The sequence below is a fragment of the Leucopleurus acutus genome (genome assembly GCF_964270905.1).
Source record: "Leucopleurus acutus genome assembly, chromosome: 7".
In the NCBI taxonomy this organism is placed as follows: domain Eukaryota; kingdom Metazoa; phylum Chordata; class Mammalia; order Artiodactyla; family Delphinidae; genus Leucopleurus; species Leucopleurus acutus.
In genome coordinates this window covers 46822066-46840066 of record NC_139150.1, presented here as the reverse complement: position 1 = coordinate 46840066, position 18001 = coordinate 46822066, and the positions used below count along the sequence as shown (strand labels likewise).

The window sequence follows — 18001 nt, the reverse complement described above, 5'->3', positions numbered from 1 at the left end:
AATCCCTGTAATTTTTCAATTGCTTAGCGGTAATATAGTCAGGTATGTTGAGTTGAAACAGACTGCCAGATATTTCTCCAGGAAAGATGGGTTTATTGGGGATCAGCAGAGAATTGCAATTAGGGGTCTGCAACCATGGTGAGCCATGTACAAGTCCCTGCATGGAAGGGAAGGAGAATGCTTTTTTAGAAAGGAGCAGGGGGAGGGATAAACTGGGAGATTGGGATTGAGATATGTACACTACTGTATATATAATAGATAACTAATAAGGATCTACTGTATAGCACAGGGAACTCTATGCAATACTCTGTAATGACCTATATGGGAAAAGAATCTAAAAAAGAGTGGATATATGTATATGTATAACTGATTCACTTTGGTGTGCACCTGAAACTAACATAGCATTGTAAATCAACTATACTCCAATAAAAATTATTAAAAACAAAATAGGAAAGGAAATTGAAAGGGCTTTAGTAAGCCAAGAGTCCATGGCTTTTCACTGGCTGAGTCTGTGCTAGGAAAGGAATCTGTCTTCTTCCTGTTGTGCTCTGTTTTGGTCACAGGGTGTGAGAGCTCCCCCTTCTGGCCTCCCAACTCTATTTAATTGAGGTTTCTATTTATTCATTTTTTACAGGTAACAGCACCTATTGTTATAAATTCCATCCCCCATCCTCTGTTTACCTCACCGGGGCTGTAAGTTCCTCTTTACCAATTCTAATTCTTTTTTAGAGATTCAGTTTAACACTCAGAATTGTTCACAGGGAGCCTTCACCAATTTGTCAATTACGTGTAGAATTTTCTACCCAGTAACAGTTCCTACAGGGGTTTCTGCTTGTAGAGTTTTGCGCTGGTAAGTTGCAGTTCTCTGTATTTGCCTGTCTCTGTCTCTAATTTGGGGGGGGACAACAGTTTGCCCTGTGACCTCGATTCTCTGACAGATCTTAGAAGAGTTGTTGATTTTCAGTTTGTTCAGCTTTTTCTTGTTAGGATGGGAGTGATTTCCAATCTCTTTACATCTGGAGACTCAGTGTGAGTCTACCTTTTTTATGCACCTTGCTCTGACCATTTCAGTTCCCTGGGATGTTTCCTCTTTCTTAGCTCTTATTTTTGACATTAAGTATCAGGGTACTTACTTACATTCCACCTTACACCAACTATTTTTTTGTGCATAGCCTGTCTTCTAGCTAGACTGCACTTCCTGAAATGAAAGAAAAATATCTTATTTACTTTATGGTTCCCCAGATTTCATTAGATTAATATAGAGTTGAGTGTCTTCTGTATACCAGACACTGCCACATACATTTTACTTATTTAATTATCACAACACTACTATGAAATTATTTGTTTTTACAGTTTGTTGAGATGAAAGCTGATGTGGCCTGTGGTCATGCTTTTTGAAGTGGCAGAGCTAGGTTTTGAACTCAGGTCTGCCTGATTCTAAGAACGAGACAGTTCCTTCAGCTAAGCTACAAAGCCCTTCCTAGTACTTTGTCTCCATAGACAGTTGTTGTATTCTTGTTCATTGAGTGAATTAATGGATGAATTATCTGGACATTTCACTACTGTTCTCTTCTCTGTAAAGTGAGGATGATGGCAGGTACCTGACCTAAGAATGAAATAGTCAGCTGAGGTCTCTTACTTTGGTAACCAAGAGAAAGTAGAGTTAGTTAACTGAAACTCTCCCCCATCACTTCTCCTTAAACTTCCAGAATGTCTCAGAGACATTTTTCTGAGCTCCATTGCAAGGTGGAACATTTTAGCCACTACTGAAGAAAGCACTAAACATTTTGTGAGTTGGCTCTTTCTTCCTAACGTTGTTGGCTAAGTTCTGCCTGCTTTATTCCTGTTTTTTCATGACGTTTTATAATCTAGGCCTTCTTTACAGGGACACAGGGGTATGTTTTATAACTGCAAGGGTCAAGCAAGTAAGAGTTTGAATGAGATTCTAGGAGACATAGTGAAGCAGTAACCTCTTACTTTCTGTAGATTTTTTTTTTTTCAAAAATTTCCCCCATTTTTTTTGTCTCCCTAAATCTCAGTCTTAAAATTAAAAAAATAAAAAACACAACTTTGCTTTTTAAAGTATCTTTAAAAGTAAATATGGTAAGTATTCATTTACCTTAATAATTTGGAAATACAGAAAATGTCTAAAGAAGGAGAAACTGACTTCTCACAATCTCATCATCCAGTTGTGGCTGCTAACATTTTGGCATATTTCATCTCAGCCTCCACCCCCTTTTTGCATAAGGCATTTATTTCAGATCACTTATATTCTGTAATATACTGAATTTTTATAATCTTTTTACATGATATGTCAAACATTTCTGAATATCATTAAAATACATATAAATATTATTTCTATTTAACAGATGCATAGTTAATTTATGTGACCGTTCAAAACTGGTAATTCCATGTGGAATCAACTTGAGGTGATTGAATATGAAACAAAAAAGAAAGACATGGGAGGCAGCCAAGGCTCTTGACTCATGTTTTTTTGTTTTTGCTTTTATGTATTTTTGGTTTTTTCCCCCCCATGTGACTGGAAGAAAAGAAATCAACTTACAGAATTCTAGAACATTTAGCATGAATAGATTTCTCGTTTGGTCAAGATGGAGTACAGATACTGAATTTACTCTCCTTTCTGAAACAAAAAATGGACAAAATATATGAAACAACAGTTTTCAAGACATTTCACCTCAGACAACAAAGGATAGAGACCTCTAAGAGATGGAAAACAAATGAGGTGAACTCATGATTGCCCCAGCTGACTGTCTAGAGAAAGTCTCCTGGCCGCGGTGCAGGTAGGTGGGGATATAAACAGAGACTAATGAGCTCTCTGAGTTGAGGAGATACAGCTTAGAGCCCAGGGAGACTAAGGCAGCTAAAATTCACAGGGAAGACTCCCAGAGAAGAGAAAGCTGGACAGAAAGAGAGAGAGAGTTCTGGAGATCTGCACTGTTCCTACTGACTTTTCAACTGAATAATGATCCATGCATGCAAGTGGTTGGGGAAAGAACCCCCAAAAGGATTAGAGGGAGCAATCACTAGAGCCTGCACAGGTCTGGGAATAGTTCCTCTTTCCACCAGCAAGAATATAAAACCTCAGAATTCATGCGATACCAGTAGAGTACTCAGAAGCATTTTTCCTCAGCAATAGGGAAAAATTAGCCCTAGACCAAATGTTGTTCTAGTCCCACCTAACAGCTTAAAAGTGAGACTCTAAAGGATAAAACTGTTTTGAAGTAACTTAAATGCATACCAGAACAAAACTGAAGAATATTTATAGGAATATAAAAATATTTAACACCCCAATAAGGAAAAATTTATAGTATCTATTATGTAATCAAATATTATCATGAATACAAAGAAGCATAAAAATACACATAATTATAAGAAAAATAAACATAATTGCCCCATAAATGACACAGATGATATAATTAGTAGACAAACAGTTATTATAACTATGTTACACACATTCAAGAGGCTAATGGGAAAATTAAGTAGTGGCATAGATGAAATTAAAAAGATAAAATTAAACTTCTGCAGATAAAAACTGCAGTGTCTGAGATGAAGCATATGGTACATGGGATTAACATCAGATTAGATATTGCAAAAGAAAAGATTAGTGAACTTGAAAATATGTATGACAATAGTAACACAAAGTCTGGAAGGGAAGAAATAGAAACATACCGGTGTAAGGTTTTACACTATACATGAAATGGTATATCACTTGAAGATAGACTATTATTAAGTACCACTTTACCCTAAATCAGCCACTCAATATAGCATCAGAAAGAGTATAGATAGTAAGCCATAAGAGACAGTAAACTAGAATCACTGGGAAAGTCAGTTCATCCAAAAGAAGGCTGAAAAGAGGAAAGCAAAAACAAAGAGATCGGACAAACAAAAATTAAATAGCGAGAGGATAGATTTAAGCCCAATTATGTAGATGTGCACATTAAATGTAAATGGTCTAAATACCCAAATTAACAGTTAGAAACTGTCAGATTAGATTCAAAAATCAAGATTCAGCTATATGTTGTCTATGAGAAACCCACTTTCAGTATAAAGATACAAATAGGTTAACAGTAAAAAGGATGGAAACAAAAAGTCATATGAAACTAATCAAAAGAAAGCTGGAGTGACCATGTTAATACTGGTTGAGTTCTATTTCAGATCAAAGAACATTACCAGGAATAAAGAATGCCATTTCATATAGATAGGGGTAAATTTATCAAGAGGAAATAACAAATTTAAACATTTATATACCTAATAACAGAACTTCAAAATACATAAAGCAAATACTGATAGAACTGCAAGGAAAAATAGGCAAATTGATTATTATAGTCAGATTTCAGCACCCTTTTTTGTAATAATTGATAGAACAAGCAAAAAAATTAATAAGCATATAGAAGACCTCCACAACACTATCAACCATGTTGAACTAATTGAAATTTATATAACTCCACCTAAGAAAAACAGAATACACACTCTTTTCAAAAGCATATAGAACATCTAGCAAGATAGGCCATATTCTAGGTCATAAAATAAATCTCAATATGTTTGAAAAGATTCAGATTATACAGAGTATATTCTCTGACTATGGTGAAATTAAATTAGAACTCAATAGCAAAAGATATCTGGAAAATCCCCCCAAATTTGGAAAGTAAATATCACACTTCTAAATAACCCTTGGGTCAAATAATAAATCAGAAAAATTAGAAAGTGTTTTGAACTGAATTAAAATAAACACATAGCATTTCAAAATTTTTGAGAAGCAGCTAAAACAGTATTTAAAAGAAAATTTGTAGTATTATACACCTAGATTAGAAAAAAGGAAAGGTCTCAAACCAGTAATCCTAGTTTCTACTTTAAGAAACCAAAAAGAAAAGGAGTAAATAAAACTCAAAATTAGCAGAAGAAAGTAGATAATAAGGGCTAAAGCTGAAATCAGTAGAAAACAAAATCAATAGAGAAAATGACACCAAAAACTTGTTCTTTGAGAAGATCAATAAATTTGATAAACCACTGGCCAGACTAATCAGGAATTTATCAAGAGGAAATAATAATTTTAATTAAACAGTTATTCACCTAGTAACAAAAGACAGAAATGAGGGAGGAGACATCACTACAAATTCTATAGATAATGAAGGAATAATAAGGCAATATTATGAACAACTCATGACAATAAATTTGACAACTTAGGTAAATTGTACAAATTACTTGTATGATAGCCTACTAAAGCTCACTCAAGAAGAAATAGATAACCTGAATAGAAATTGAATTTATTGTTTAAAACTGCCCCACAAGAATATATCAAGGTTCTAATTGCTTCCCTGGAGAATTCTTTCTACTCAAGGAATCAGACAGACATTCTAAGAAAACCACAGACCAATGTATAAAAACAACAATCAGAAACTGAAATTTTACAAATATCATTTACAATCAGAAAAAAATTACAAAGCACTTAGAAACAAATCTGATCAAAGTGGTGTAAGACCCGAACACTGAAAACTACAAAACATTGCTGAAAGGAATTAAAGAGGATCTAAATAAATGGATATACTCATTTGTGGATTGAAGATTCAATATTGTTATCAATTCTCCCCAAACTGATTTGTAGATTCAACACAATTCCAATCAGTATCTTAGTTGGCTTTTACAATTTTTTTGCGTAAATTGACAAGCTGATTCTAAAATGTGTATAGAAATGCAAAGAACCTAGAAGAGGCTAAACATCTTTGTAAAAGAAGAAGAAACTTGGAAGACATATTTGCCTTCATGCTTCATTAAGAAGCTGTAGTAATTAAGACAGTGTATTGGCATAATGGTGGACAATCAAAAGAAGGCAGTTTCTAGGTCGCGAGAGTTATAGTTCCTAAAAGAAGATGGCAGGCGCATATTAACTTTCCCCATTCCCTCAGGATGCCTCAAAGTAGTGGTTCCCAAAGCATGGTTTGAAAACTAGCAATATTATTAACATCACCTGGAAGCTTTTTAGAAAAGGCAATTATTGAGGCCACCTACTGAATCAATATTTGTGGGAGAGGCCCAGGAATCTGTGTTTTCATAAGCTCTCCAGGTGATTCTGAGGCACAGTAAAGTTTTAGAAAGTACTGCCTAGGCCTCTCCCTGCTACAAATCCTCCAGGATTTGGGAGACAGGAGAAGAAGTTTGGAGACAGTGGCATAACTCAGTGTCACAGAGTGAAGAAGAAAACTGATGGCCTTTGACCACGGAATCCATTAAAACATACTCTCAATGCTGCCAGGCTGAGCTGATGAATAAAAAATAAGTTAATCTCATTTCTGGCCATTAGGCTATTGAAGATAATTGGGCTACAAGGTGAGCAATCAACTTTACCAAGCACAGGCAGTTGGCACAATTTGTTGCTTGGAACTAACTTACTGTAAGTAGATGGTTGAGAATAATGCAGAGGCCATGAAGAGAAATCCACGATTCTGAAATTTTCCTTAAGTCTTTTAAAATTCTCTTTCTCTCTGTCTCTCTCTCTCCCTCTCTTCCACACACACTAAAACACATACACACACATGCATTCACAGTGACATCTCATGACACATGAGACAGGATGTGGAACTGAACAGTTCTGACGAATGTCTGAGTGATAAGATCACCTTCAAGAGACAAGAGCTGAAAGTCTATTCTGGCTCAGTAAGACCTAGGAACTAGTCTCTTGGGGAATACTTGATTACGTTACGTAGGCCAAATAGTTTCTGACGTTAGCATTAGAGCTTTAGTCCTACCTTCAACTGCCTGAAGAATGTACTATATTGGATTAGGAAACTGAGCCTCATGTAGTTTGGTCCTGCTTTCTGGATTTAGGATGTGGCTTGTCTCAATAACCAAAGTCCATCTCACGGAAAGAAAAGGAAGGGATAATGGGGAGTTAAAATTGTAATGAGCACCTGAATTTATTTGTTGCTCTTTTAAAGGGGTTTCCTCTTTTTTTTTTTTTTTTTTTTTTTTTTTTTGCGGTATGCGGGCCTCTCACCGCTGCGGGCTCCCCTGTCGCGGAGCACAGGCTCCGGACACGCAGGCCCAGCGGCCATGGCCCACGGGCTCAGCCGCTCCGTGGCATGTGGGACCTTCCCAGACCGGGGCACGAACCCACATCCCCTGCACCGGCAGGCGGACTCCCAACCACTGCGCCACCAGGGAAGCCCTAGAGGGGTCTCCTCTTAATCAGCACCAGCTTTCTTTCCTACCTCCCACCTGGCTGTCATAGAACTAGGTATAGATCTTAACGTTTAACTATTGCCCTTCCCTGTGGGACATAATGGTTACAATTGTACTCCCGACCTTCTGGCATTTAATCAAGATAAAGTTGATTACCTTTAACTGAAAACAAAAAATCACTTATAATCAGAATACTGATATATTAGCAGGGACAAGATCCCAACTTTTAGTGGACTTGGCAGACTGTCAGGTACTGTCTTAAGTACTCCCCACCCTACACCTCTATTTTTGTATTGACAGAGAGTCATAATAATTTGTCCTGTGGATGCCAGTTGCTTTTTGTTCAACTTAAACCTGTGCTACAAGTGCTTCTTCAATCGCTGCAATCAAAAGTTTCCTAGTGAAGTTGCCCATTGGCTTAGGCAGCACGACTTTCAACGCTGGTTGGCATCATAAACAGGCATGGTGAGAGGTAGCTAAGAGTATCAAGAAACGGAGAGTTTAGGGTAATATTTTATTTCTTGTCTTTATCTTTTGATGATTAGTCTTTAACATAATCTCAGACTGAATACTGTGGCAATTTTCCTACTTGCAGAGTGCAAAATATTAAGGTAACAGTCAAAGTAGATGTGTCTTTCTGTCTTACTAGAATTTTAGGTGAAAGATGTCAAAATTTTGTGTTTAAGTATGTGTTATAAAGCATTTGAACAATCCTTGTCGATTATTATAACCTTTGCTATGTGCCAGGCACTATATTATGTACAATGCATGCATTTGTTACTACATTTAGTTCTCCTTGTATAATGGTTATTATTCCTTCCTTTCTCTAAGGCATAGAGGATTTAAATAAATTATCCAAAGTTATGGCATAAAATTGTGGCAGAGCCAAAACTCAAATATGATTTTGTCTGAGTTAAAAACTCAGGTTTTCTGCTAGAGCCAGCTGCCAACTTGAAAATTCGGAGTTGTCTTTTCTAGTTCTAGGATATGAATGCAATAGTCTTAGGAACCCAAATGAACAAAAGTCCTTTTTTAGGACTAGGCCATATTTTTTCAGGACTAGGCCAGTCATGGAAATAAACTTTGTTCATTTTGGGGGGCCACACTGCACAGCTTGTGAGATCTTAGTTCTCCAACCAGGGATTGAATCCAGGTCCACAGCGGTGAAAGTCCAAGTCTTAACCACTGGACCACCAGGGAATTCCCTAAACTTTGTTCTTTATGACCATGATCTTGAAGGAATTGGAATTAATCCAAATGGAATCAAGTGGTGAAACACGTTTATTTGTATTGATTAGTCTCCTGCCTATTTCCAGAAATATTTGAAGAAATGTGACAAAAAGCGAATATCCCGAAATTCCCTAATGAGCATAATGTCATTCTCTTATGAACTCTAATAGATCTTTTGCTTGTATTTCTCTGGTGGAACTTGCCATTATATCTTGTGTTATTGTTTCTAGTATTTGTCTACTTCCATTAAGTTGATCCTGAAGGCAGATACTCTTTGTATTAGGATTCTTCCGAGAAACAAACCAATAGGTTCACTCTCTCTCACACACACATTTAATTTCACGCGATTCACTTGTAAAAAGCATTACTCCAATTAACAAACCATCTAGTGTTAATTTGAGATAGAGATGGCTGAAGTGCTTCGTCTTTCAGATGTTAAATCTCCATCCTACCATTGTGGATTACTAACTAGAGTACTCAGATGTTAACCCGCTGCCCATAGGATTTAAATTAACACATATACCACATTTTATGTGGGCTATTTCAATAAAATGACAGACTACATACAAACTACTTAAGGGTTTAGTCTTATTGAATATTATAAATTGAGCCTGTGAGGAAAAAATTGGCATGGGTGGATAGGTGGTCACAATGCTTATAAACTCCTGAGGGCATCTAGTATTCAGAATTCCTTTTCATTAACTGAAAACAATGTTAGCTAATATATCTAGTCCGTAGCAAATCCTATAAAGTGTAATTGTTCCTAAGCAGCTAAAGAACAGAAAAAAGAATGATTCATTCTAGTCAATAATTTGCTTTTTCTTTTTTTTAAGAAAAAATAAACTAAATTATTTCATCCTTACTCCTATTAATATTTTGTCAGAGAGACGAGTTCTAAATTTCAGAAAACAAATCCAAGTTCTAAGCTGCTCTCATTTTCTTTTTTCTGCCTCTGTCTTCTGTTGCAGCACTTCTCTCACCAATCAGCCTTCATCCTGACTCTGCCCCCACTGCCTTTTGTTCTTTAGAAGACACTCATTAACATTTGCTAATGTATGCTAATGAGAAGTAATTAGCATCTTCTCTGTGAACAAAAGCTGGTGCTAAGAAGGATGTGTAAAGACTGTACAGAGTTCGGCCAGCCTTGCTTCAAGCTTCTTTATGCTCTGAGGACAATCGTCTACTTTCAGTTGTTTCACAGTTCTTGTGTTTTTTGTTTGTTTTGTTTTGTTTGTTTACCCATGAATCCTGACAACCCTTCTTCTTCATGATTGGGAATATTACAGAAATGCTGCGGGGACAGAAAGATTCCTTTTGGTTCTAAGCAATCCAAGGATGTATAAGTATAGCCACCAAAGGTTTATAGCACACTATTTTCATCTGGTTAGTAGCCACAGAAACTCACACAAGAGAACGTATTTTCATTTCAGCACACTTATTTACAGTGGTTGCCCTTTATGGTGGTAATTGCAATGTGAGAGCACACACTCTGAATATATATTATGACAACAGGGTTAAATAAGAAATGTCCTTTGCCCCAGAATAATCTGAATGCAAAGAAAGACTCACCACTTACTTTTCTGTAACCACAGAGAGCTCTAAATGCCTTTGTAAATAGCTATTTATTTACTGAATATGTGTAGTTTAAAAAAAGTCAACCCTCCAAACCACATAGAATAAGAGTTGTTTTTGTTCTTTCTGTAGACCAGTGGTGTCAAGAAATATCTAATTGCAGTTTCTCACAAATACTCCTGTATATAATTTACCATTTGAAGAACTATGCTTCATCATTTCATATTTGCTCTTGTGGCTCAGAGGTGGTAGAATTTGGAAACATACCAGCTACCCATTTCATTCAGCCTGTTTAATTTTAATTTCATGTAACATAAAAACAGAAGGAAAAATTGCCAAACTATTCGGGGTACATCCCCTTCCCCTCTTCTTATGTGTATAAAAAAAAATTATTTTCATTGTGAAAGGATAGGAGGGGAATCTTTATTTTGAGTGAATTTTCTATTTTTCTTTTTGTTAGTCTCTCTGGAACCTCGTAGTAAAACGTGTTTCTCCACAGACTTCATTCTCTTCCTGTATTCCTCAATGCAACTACAATATGTTATATTGTGTTTTTAATAAAGCAGGCCTCAGCAGCTATTTATTCTCTGCTTCTTAAGGACTAAAGAACCTCAAAAATAAATATTATCTAAAAGGAAAAACATTAGAGAATGACAGCTACTTTTTTTTTTTTTTTTTTTTTTTTTGCCTGCCCCGTCTCCTTCTTTGGTAAGTCTTACCAAAAACCAAAATTATTATTGTTTTTTGTAATTTTATAACCACAGTGATTTAAAATAACTACTTAGTGTCTCCAAGATATCATAATGTTTGAAAATATGACCAGGCTTTTGGCATTTATTATACAAGTTTCCATCAGAGTGTTCTTGAACATATGTGCCCCATGGTTTTTTTCAATGGTCTTAAGGAAGACCTTATGGTTTTAAGGTTTTTAATGGTATTAAGGAAAGGTACTGGCACCTGCAGAAAGAGTATCAGCCTAGGTCTGTCACATTTAACCTTTTCCCCAGATACCTTGTTTATATTTAGGTGTAATGATCTCATTCTGTTATTTCCACTCCTGAGGATTTTTTAAATGTCTTATAGTTTACAGGTTCATTAAGATATTTGATTGACATAAGAGCTAAATTATTATTCTTTTTACTCATTGGCTTCCAAAATATCATGCTCGATTCCATCATTTGAAGGACTTGGGATTGTTATAAACAAATGTCATGAATATCTTCTTATCTGACCTAAAAGTAGCAAAAATAAAAGGAGCTGCTGATTTAAACTGAGTCAGATTTTATGTCCTGGGTAGATGTTTGAGAGGAAGAAGAATCACATTCCATCATTTTTGTTCACTTTCACAGAGAGTGGCTTCTGTTCCTTACTTAACACCCACCAATAATAGTTTTTTCATAAATGAATGGAAGCCGAGTGCTGTGCCATTCTCTACAGGGGAAATGATACTTCAGTATGGTTTGGTGACTCCATCTCTTCAAATTAAACTACTGAACTTCAACTGTTCGTACCTAAGCTCTTCTCCCTAGAGCCTCCTATCTCCTTTCCTTGAAACTCCACCCGCTGCTGCCCAAGCCGAAAACTTTGGAATTGTCCTTGATTCTTCTCTTCCTCTCATATTCCACATTATACCACATACTGATGACATGGGTTCTTCAGCTAAGATTTGGAAATGTGCTTGTTATGGCATAGATTAATATCTGTCTCAGGGCAGTTTATTCTGAGATGAAAGGTACCTCATTTATTTTTTATTTATTTTTTCTTAGGTAATACAATTCAAATTTAATTAATGAGCGGTTTCTACCATTTCGCAAGAGAACATGAAAATGTGTGTATATGCACAGTTTTGATAATGGCAGTGCCTTTTTTAAAATATCAAAGTTAATTTACTTTCCCTTATTGTATATAAATTTTCACATCATTTTTCCATTTTTTAAAAGGTTATACTCCATTTACAGTTATTATAAAATATTGGCTATATTCCCTGGAAATGTATCCCATTTTATATGCGAGGGGCTGATGTTGACATTTCCTCACACACAAAGGAACCCTAAAAAGAAACACACTAGTACATTGCTAATAAACATAATTAGTACATTGCTGGTATAACCCAAGTAAACTTGAGTTTAGGTATGAGTTATAAAGTTATTCTTTTGCATCAAATAGCAAGACTCCTTAAGGACGGTTATTTCCTTCTACAGTTTACAAACTCCTACTCCAGAGCACTTTGCTCTGTAGACCCTTGTAAATGCACAATAAATGCTGATTGAATAAATGAATTTTCAGTTTCCAAAGTAATGACCTGGTGCTACAATAATCCCTTCAAAAACTAGAGGAACAGGCAATATCATTAAACTCTTCCTGCCACTGGGCCACTGATACTGAAGAAGCATAAAATACTTTCAGTACTATAGATTGAAAAAGAAAGCCTGGAACAACATCCACTTTTCTGAACGATTCCAATGCCTCTGAAATGTGACATTTTGCTGTTGTTTCCTTTTACTGTTTTTAATTACTGTGTCTATTTGCATGAAATGAGGATCTGGGTTGCCTAGGAGTTCATCTGCTCCTATTGCATATTCCTCTCTTAAATAAGCGTACTTCAATGCAGTTTTGCTTGCTGCCTTCAACATTTAGACAGGAAACCACTCCCCCCCTTCACTGTCCTCCCATCACTCCCCAGGAGAGAGGTTATTTTTAAAGTACATAATCAATAGGCTTTGGGAAGCATCCAGAACATGAGGGTGGTCATATGATTGGGAGCAAGCTACTAAGGACGGCCGAGAGAAGGGATGGCAATAGGCCGTGCCGAAAATTGTCTGAGAAGGGAAAGACAGTCTGTAACTCCCATTTAAGTGTTCTGAGTTATTCTTTGGCACAGGCTTTTGTCTGGGAGGGGCTTCTTAGATTGGTTCTTCAGCAACGCTTTGAGTTGCAGGAGATGCAGATCAGCATTGACAGTTGCTTTTCAGACCAAATAGTGTTCCATTAAAATTAAGCTTGGTCTGAGGCTCTTGATGGAGTCTTCAATCTCCTGGTCAGCGTGCTGCTGTTTAATTCTTGATGCCGATGCCTTTGCTGAGGGTTTGAGTCAATAATAAACCAATTATGATCACAGTAACTATAAAAACAACTGTTCCATGGCCCCTGACTCAGCTTCCAGACAAAAGGAATGCTGTTGAATAAAGAAGGCACCTACTGAAAATGTGCAGATGATCATGCACAGATGAGTATCACTGTTGGAAAGTCACCTGAAGAGGAGTGAAGGAGCTATTTCTGCAATACTCTCCATTACATCACTCAGAAACCGTAGCTCTTTTTTCTTCTTTACTTGCAACCACAGGGCTATCTCCCCTTATGGATTTTTAGGTTTTATTTAATGGCCATTTATAACTATCCTTCCTGTACCTGAAAAGATGACCTATGACTCCAGCCCTGCTTTTTCTCTCCCCTGCTTGTCAGAGGAAATTGATTTCTTGCTCATCTCCTTGGCTTGGGACATTTCATTCTACTACTTTTGTTTAATATATGATCCTTCCTAAAGATTTGCTTGTATTTCTAGTTGTTTAGTATTTTCTTCCAGTTCATTATTTAACTTTATTTAATCATGTCTAGTGAGTTGATTATTACAAATCATTATAGCATTTTATGTGAATTTTTGCTTTGGCTCTGCATGGTGCAAAAGAGGCTATGTGTCAGACTTTGCTATTTGTCCTCAGCTGTTTCTATATTATGCACGCTGATCAGACCTTGCTCTAAGGCTAATCTTATATCATTAAGATGCCTTCCTGAGTGAATTCTTCTTTGGCTGAAGAAACTTGGTGGCAGCATTAATTGCAAATAAAGACCATGGCCTATTGTTGAATGTAAAATATCTCTGAGAAGTGTCTGCCTTCACTATTACGAACTCTCAGTAGTGACATAAAGACCTTTGTCCTGTGCAGATCCAGTTACAACTGGTGACAGAAGGCATATGTCCACTCTGAACAAAACAACACTTATTTTCATATTCTATGGCTGATGTTGAGTGATAACATTTTTGCATATCCTAAAAATTTTTACGCAGATGCTGTTTAAAGGCAAAAAGTGCTTTTACAATAATCTTCTTTGTGAATGGAATTTAAACTCTGAATGTGCTGCCTTTTCAATATGCCTGTCAAGTTCTGAATAATAACCTTTGACAGTGCTGAGCAGAAACAAAACCAGAGGTTGTTTCCTCTGTTCACAGCAACATCGTTTGTTATCTTTGCTTTTTGGACTTATGCCCATCCACCTTAAATAAAAATATGTAAATTAATATTTTAAATGAGTTACTAGACTCATGGTTTAAAGAAACAGTCTACTGTAAGTTTTACCACGGCAATTTGCAGATCTTTGTCTCTGGCTGACTCAACCTGTGATGAATGGACAGTAGTTGACAAGGGGAAAAAATCTGCCAATTAATATATTTTCCTGTATTACTGTACCAGTAAAATTTTATAAAACCTTTATATGCCTTTATAAAAATGGAGCAAATCTAAAAACAAGATGCTGAGGTTGAGGTGAGGAGTAGACAGAAGAGGTGTTCTTTGTCTTGGAAAGAACTGTAGAATCACCTGTCTCCACATAGTCATGGTAAATCATATATGGGAGGATTTAAGCTGTCTGCATATAATACCTATAGAAATAATTGAAGTAGGAAATATCAGGTTTTAAGCATTTTTGAAAGATTCTTTGACACTGGGTACCTGGTCATAATGAAATATTGTCTATTTTAATAACTTTATTTATAATAACCAAGTGATTTGTGCATGTGTATATAGCTTTGCCAACAATTCCTTTTACCATAGAATGAAATGACCCAACACACCCTAAGTCTGCTTATTGCAGTACAGAATTTATTTTGGTTGAAGTTATTTTGAATTGAGTTGACAGGTTTATGATTGGTATGTTTTGCAAATCGTTGAAGACGATGAAGCAGAGAAGTCCTTGCACAGCACTGTATAAGATATTGTAGCTGTATATCTTTAATAAACAATGCTTATTTTGACAAGTTTATTGAAAAAATTTATTAACTGCACAAAAAACTTTACAATGAAAATAGTAACAGTAAAAACCAGTTATTAACAATTGTACCATCATTTAAAGAATTGACGGTATTTAAAAAATACCATTTAAAAATGATATTTAAAAAATACCATTTAAAAAATATTTAAAGAATATTTTTTCTTTCTTCAACAGTGCAAATCCAAGTGGAGGAAAAAGAAGATGATACTGAGGAAAGTTCAAGTAAGTGGGGATGGACATATCCCCACTTGGGATATGTTTCCTGTGGAATAGTGGTGAATTCAGGGGATTCATCCTCTTATCTTGTGGGAATATGCTACCATATGCAAGCAGAGGAGCATGTGTGGATGACTTTCGATGGTCTCACAAAAGAGATCAAGACCATCAAACAGAATCTCTACTCGAGATTCCATTCAATTGGCACACACACATTCCACCCAATTTATAATTTACTCATGAGTAAGTAGATGGTAGTTCAGAAAAAATTTGCTCTTTTATTTCTTTACTATTTTCCCCCATGAAAATCTTTGTCCTAAAAGCTTTTCTCTAAGGCTGAATCTATTACAATATAACAGATTGACCTTTTTGACTGAACTGATCAGGTGGTTCAATAAAAATGAAAAAAACTGTTCTTTTGTACTGAATTCATGGGTATTTTGTCGGAATTGCTCCGTTGTTTTTACTTTGAGTAGGTTCAGCTCAAGAGCTGTGACCCCTTTCCAGGCATGCAGACCCCTCATGGACTGGAACAGAGAAAGATCATTATATGAGCAAAAGTTTTGAGTTTACCAAAACTGAAAGAGCAGCATCTCAAGAAGATTTCAATCAGAGAATACATCAACACTGTCAATTAAAAACCTGAGCCCAACATGACAGCCAGTGAATGTTCATGATGACAGTTGGTTTCATTAATTTGGTACATTTTACATGAAAACAGCCCAGAGTCTCACATAGATCCTAGATGCTATGACTTGACTGCTGTTGGGGAGGAAAAGTTATTTTTGCTCTACCCTCCTGAGTTCTTAGCTATAATATAAGACAGTTTAACAAGAAAAAAACCAAAACAAACCAGAAGTTTATTAACACATACACCTCATGTATACATGGGAGATATCCAGGAAAATGAATAACTGTGAGGTGGCTTAAAATTTAGATTTGAACACCATCTAAAGAGGGGAGAGGGAGGGCATGTAGGTCTCTTGAGAGAGAATAAATAAGTTTTAGGAGAATAGATGGGAATTATGATAGTTTATGATAAAGTGTGTCTGCATGTGGTGTTGACCTATAGTCTCCTCTCCTGTGATAATAGTCTATCTTCCTTGGGGATGAAACTCCTGGGGAGGGGATTTATGACAGTTGAGCTCCTTTTGGAGACTCTGTCTTTAAGCAGCTAAGAGAAGTTCAGAGAAAGTCTCTTCCTGCATTTTCTGTTTTTCAAGTGCTACAGCTCAAAATAGTCAATACACCAAAGTGGCATATTTTGGGGTGGTATATTCAGAATGCCTTTTTGACGTGGTATATTTTGCTACCCTTCAAAACTGAATCAAGCCCATTCCAAAAGGTAATGTATGCAAATCCACATTTAGTAGGCAACTGTAAAACATTCCTTTTTTAAGAATTTGAATATTTGGAAACTAGTTAAAGCACTAAATACAGACCTTTTTGTCCTAAGTGCTAAAATATAAATATAATAATACACTTTTCATCCATGGTCAAACTCTGCAAGCTTAATAGTTTAGCCTTAATATGAAATATACTAAAATGCAGGGTAGTAAGTGGCTGCTAGAGTTTTCGAGCTATTTGTGGGTGAAATTGTTTCTCAGTTCCTATGAGGCTGTGTTCTTTCTATAATTAGTGACTAAAATGAATAATAAAGGCTGGGTAAATTTTCAGAATGCCAGAGTGGGGTTCAAATAACATATAACATTTGCCACAGTATTTAACAAATGGAAACTCATTCTTGGTTTTGATGACAAAATATAGTTTTCCAAACCCAGTTAGAAAAGTTACTCTCTGTTAGTCAAACTTTAGTAATAATGGTAATATTTAGATCTTAGATTTGAAATATCAATAAAAAAATTTTGATAAGTAATGTTAAAAAGATAACAAAAAATAACAAAAAGATTTTAAAAGATAAAATAATGACACACACATATGTAAAAATTAAGACATTTAACTAATAAATGAGGAATCTGGTGAGGCATTTATAGCAGTTACCAGTTAAAGGAAAATTCAAAGAACAGATATATTTATAGATCAGGAATATTGAAATGATTGTGCAAATAAGGCATGACTGTTTTGGGGATTTTTTCTTTCATTTTCTTTTTCGGTGGTGGAAGGTTGTCTCTGCATTAAGCAGAATTCACTTGCTTGTCTACAGACAAGAACTATTTTGCATTGCTATCTAGTTATCCGTAACTTACAAAGTTACAAAATAGCTTCCATAGAATCAGAATCAGGTAACACAGAAGGGTATGGTGCAGACAATTCATAGTTTTCCATTAAAGCACAAATTTTTCCCTAAGTAGCTTCTATTTAAGAAGATAGTGATAATTATGAGTAATATTTGTTTTTTGTAATAAACATCAGAAGTTGACTCTAAATATCAGAAGTTAAAAAACAAAAGTGAAAGTGAAGTAGGATGTATGTCATAACGGTGAAGGAAGGAACTGAATTCTCCCTCTACTCTTTACCTGAAAGCTTCCGAAGAAGTTATGGACATATAAGGCATTAATTGTTAGTTGATGAATAAAATAAAATAATGTCATTTCTCTCAGTTTTGTATTAAATTTACAAGTTATTTATATCTATTTCTAATCAAAAAGATAAAATGATCAAGCAAAGGTATTTACTACCAGTTTCATTTAAGAAACAGGAAGAAATATCTAGGCAAAAGAAGAAATATTTGAAGTCAAGAATGAGAATAATTTTACATAAAATAGGTAAGCAACAAGGA

The 18001-nt window shown here is 35.6% G+C and overlaps 1 protein-coding gene across 2 annotated transcripts in view; it reads left to right on the top strand.

Moving 5' to 3' along the window:
• TMC1 (transmembrane channel like 1) overlaps positions 1-18001 on the top strand; it is a 142158-nt gene that overhangs the window by 24767 nt on the left and 99390 nt on the right. For both annotated transcript variants that reach the window (XM_082842148.1, XM_082842149.1), the window contains one exon: positions 15220-15267. In XM_082842148.1, the coding sequence (XP_082698274.1) occupies positions 15220-15267 (48 nt within the window). The remainder of the gene's footprint in view (positions 1-15219; positions 15268-18001) is intronic.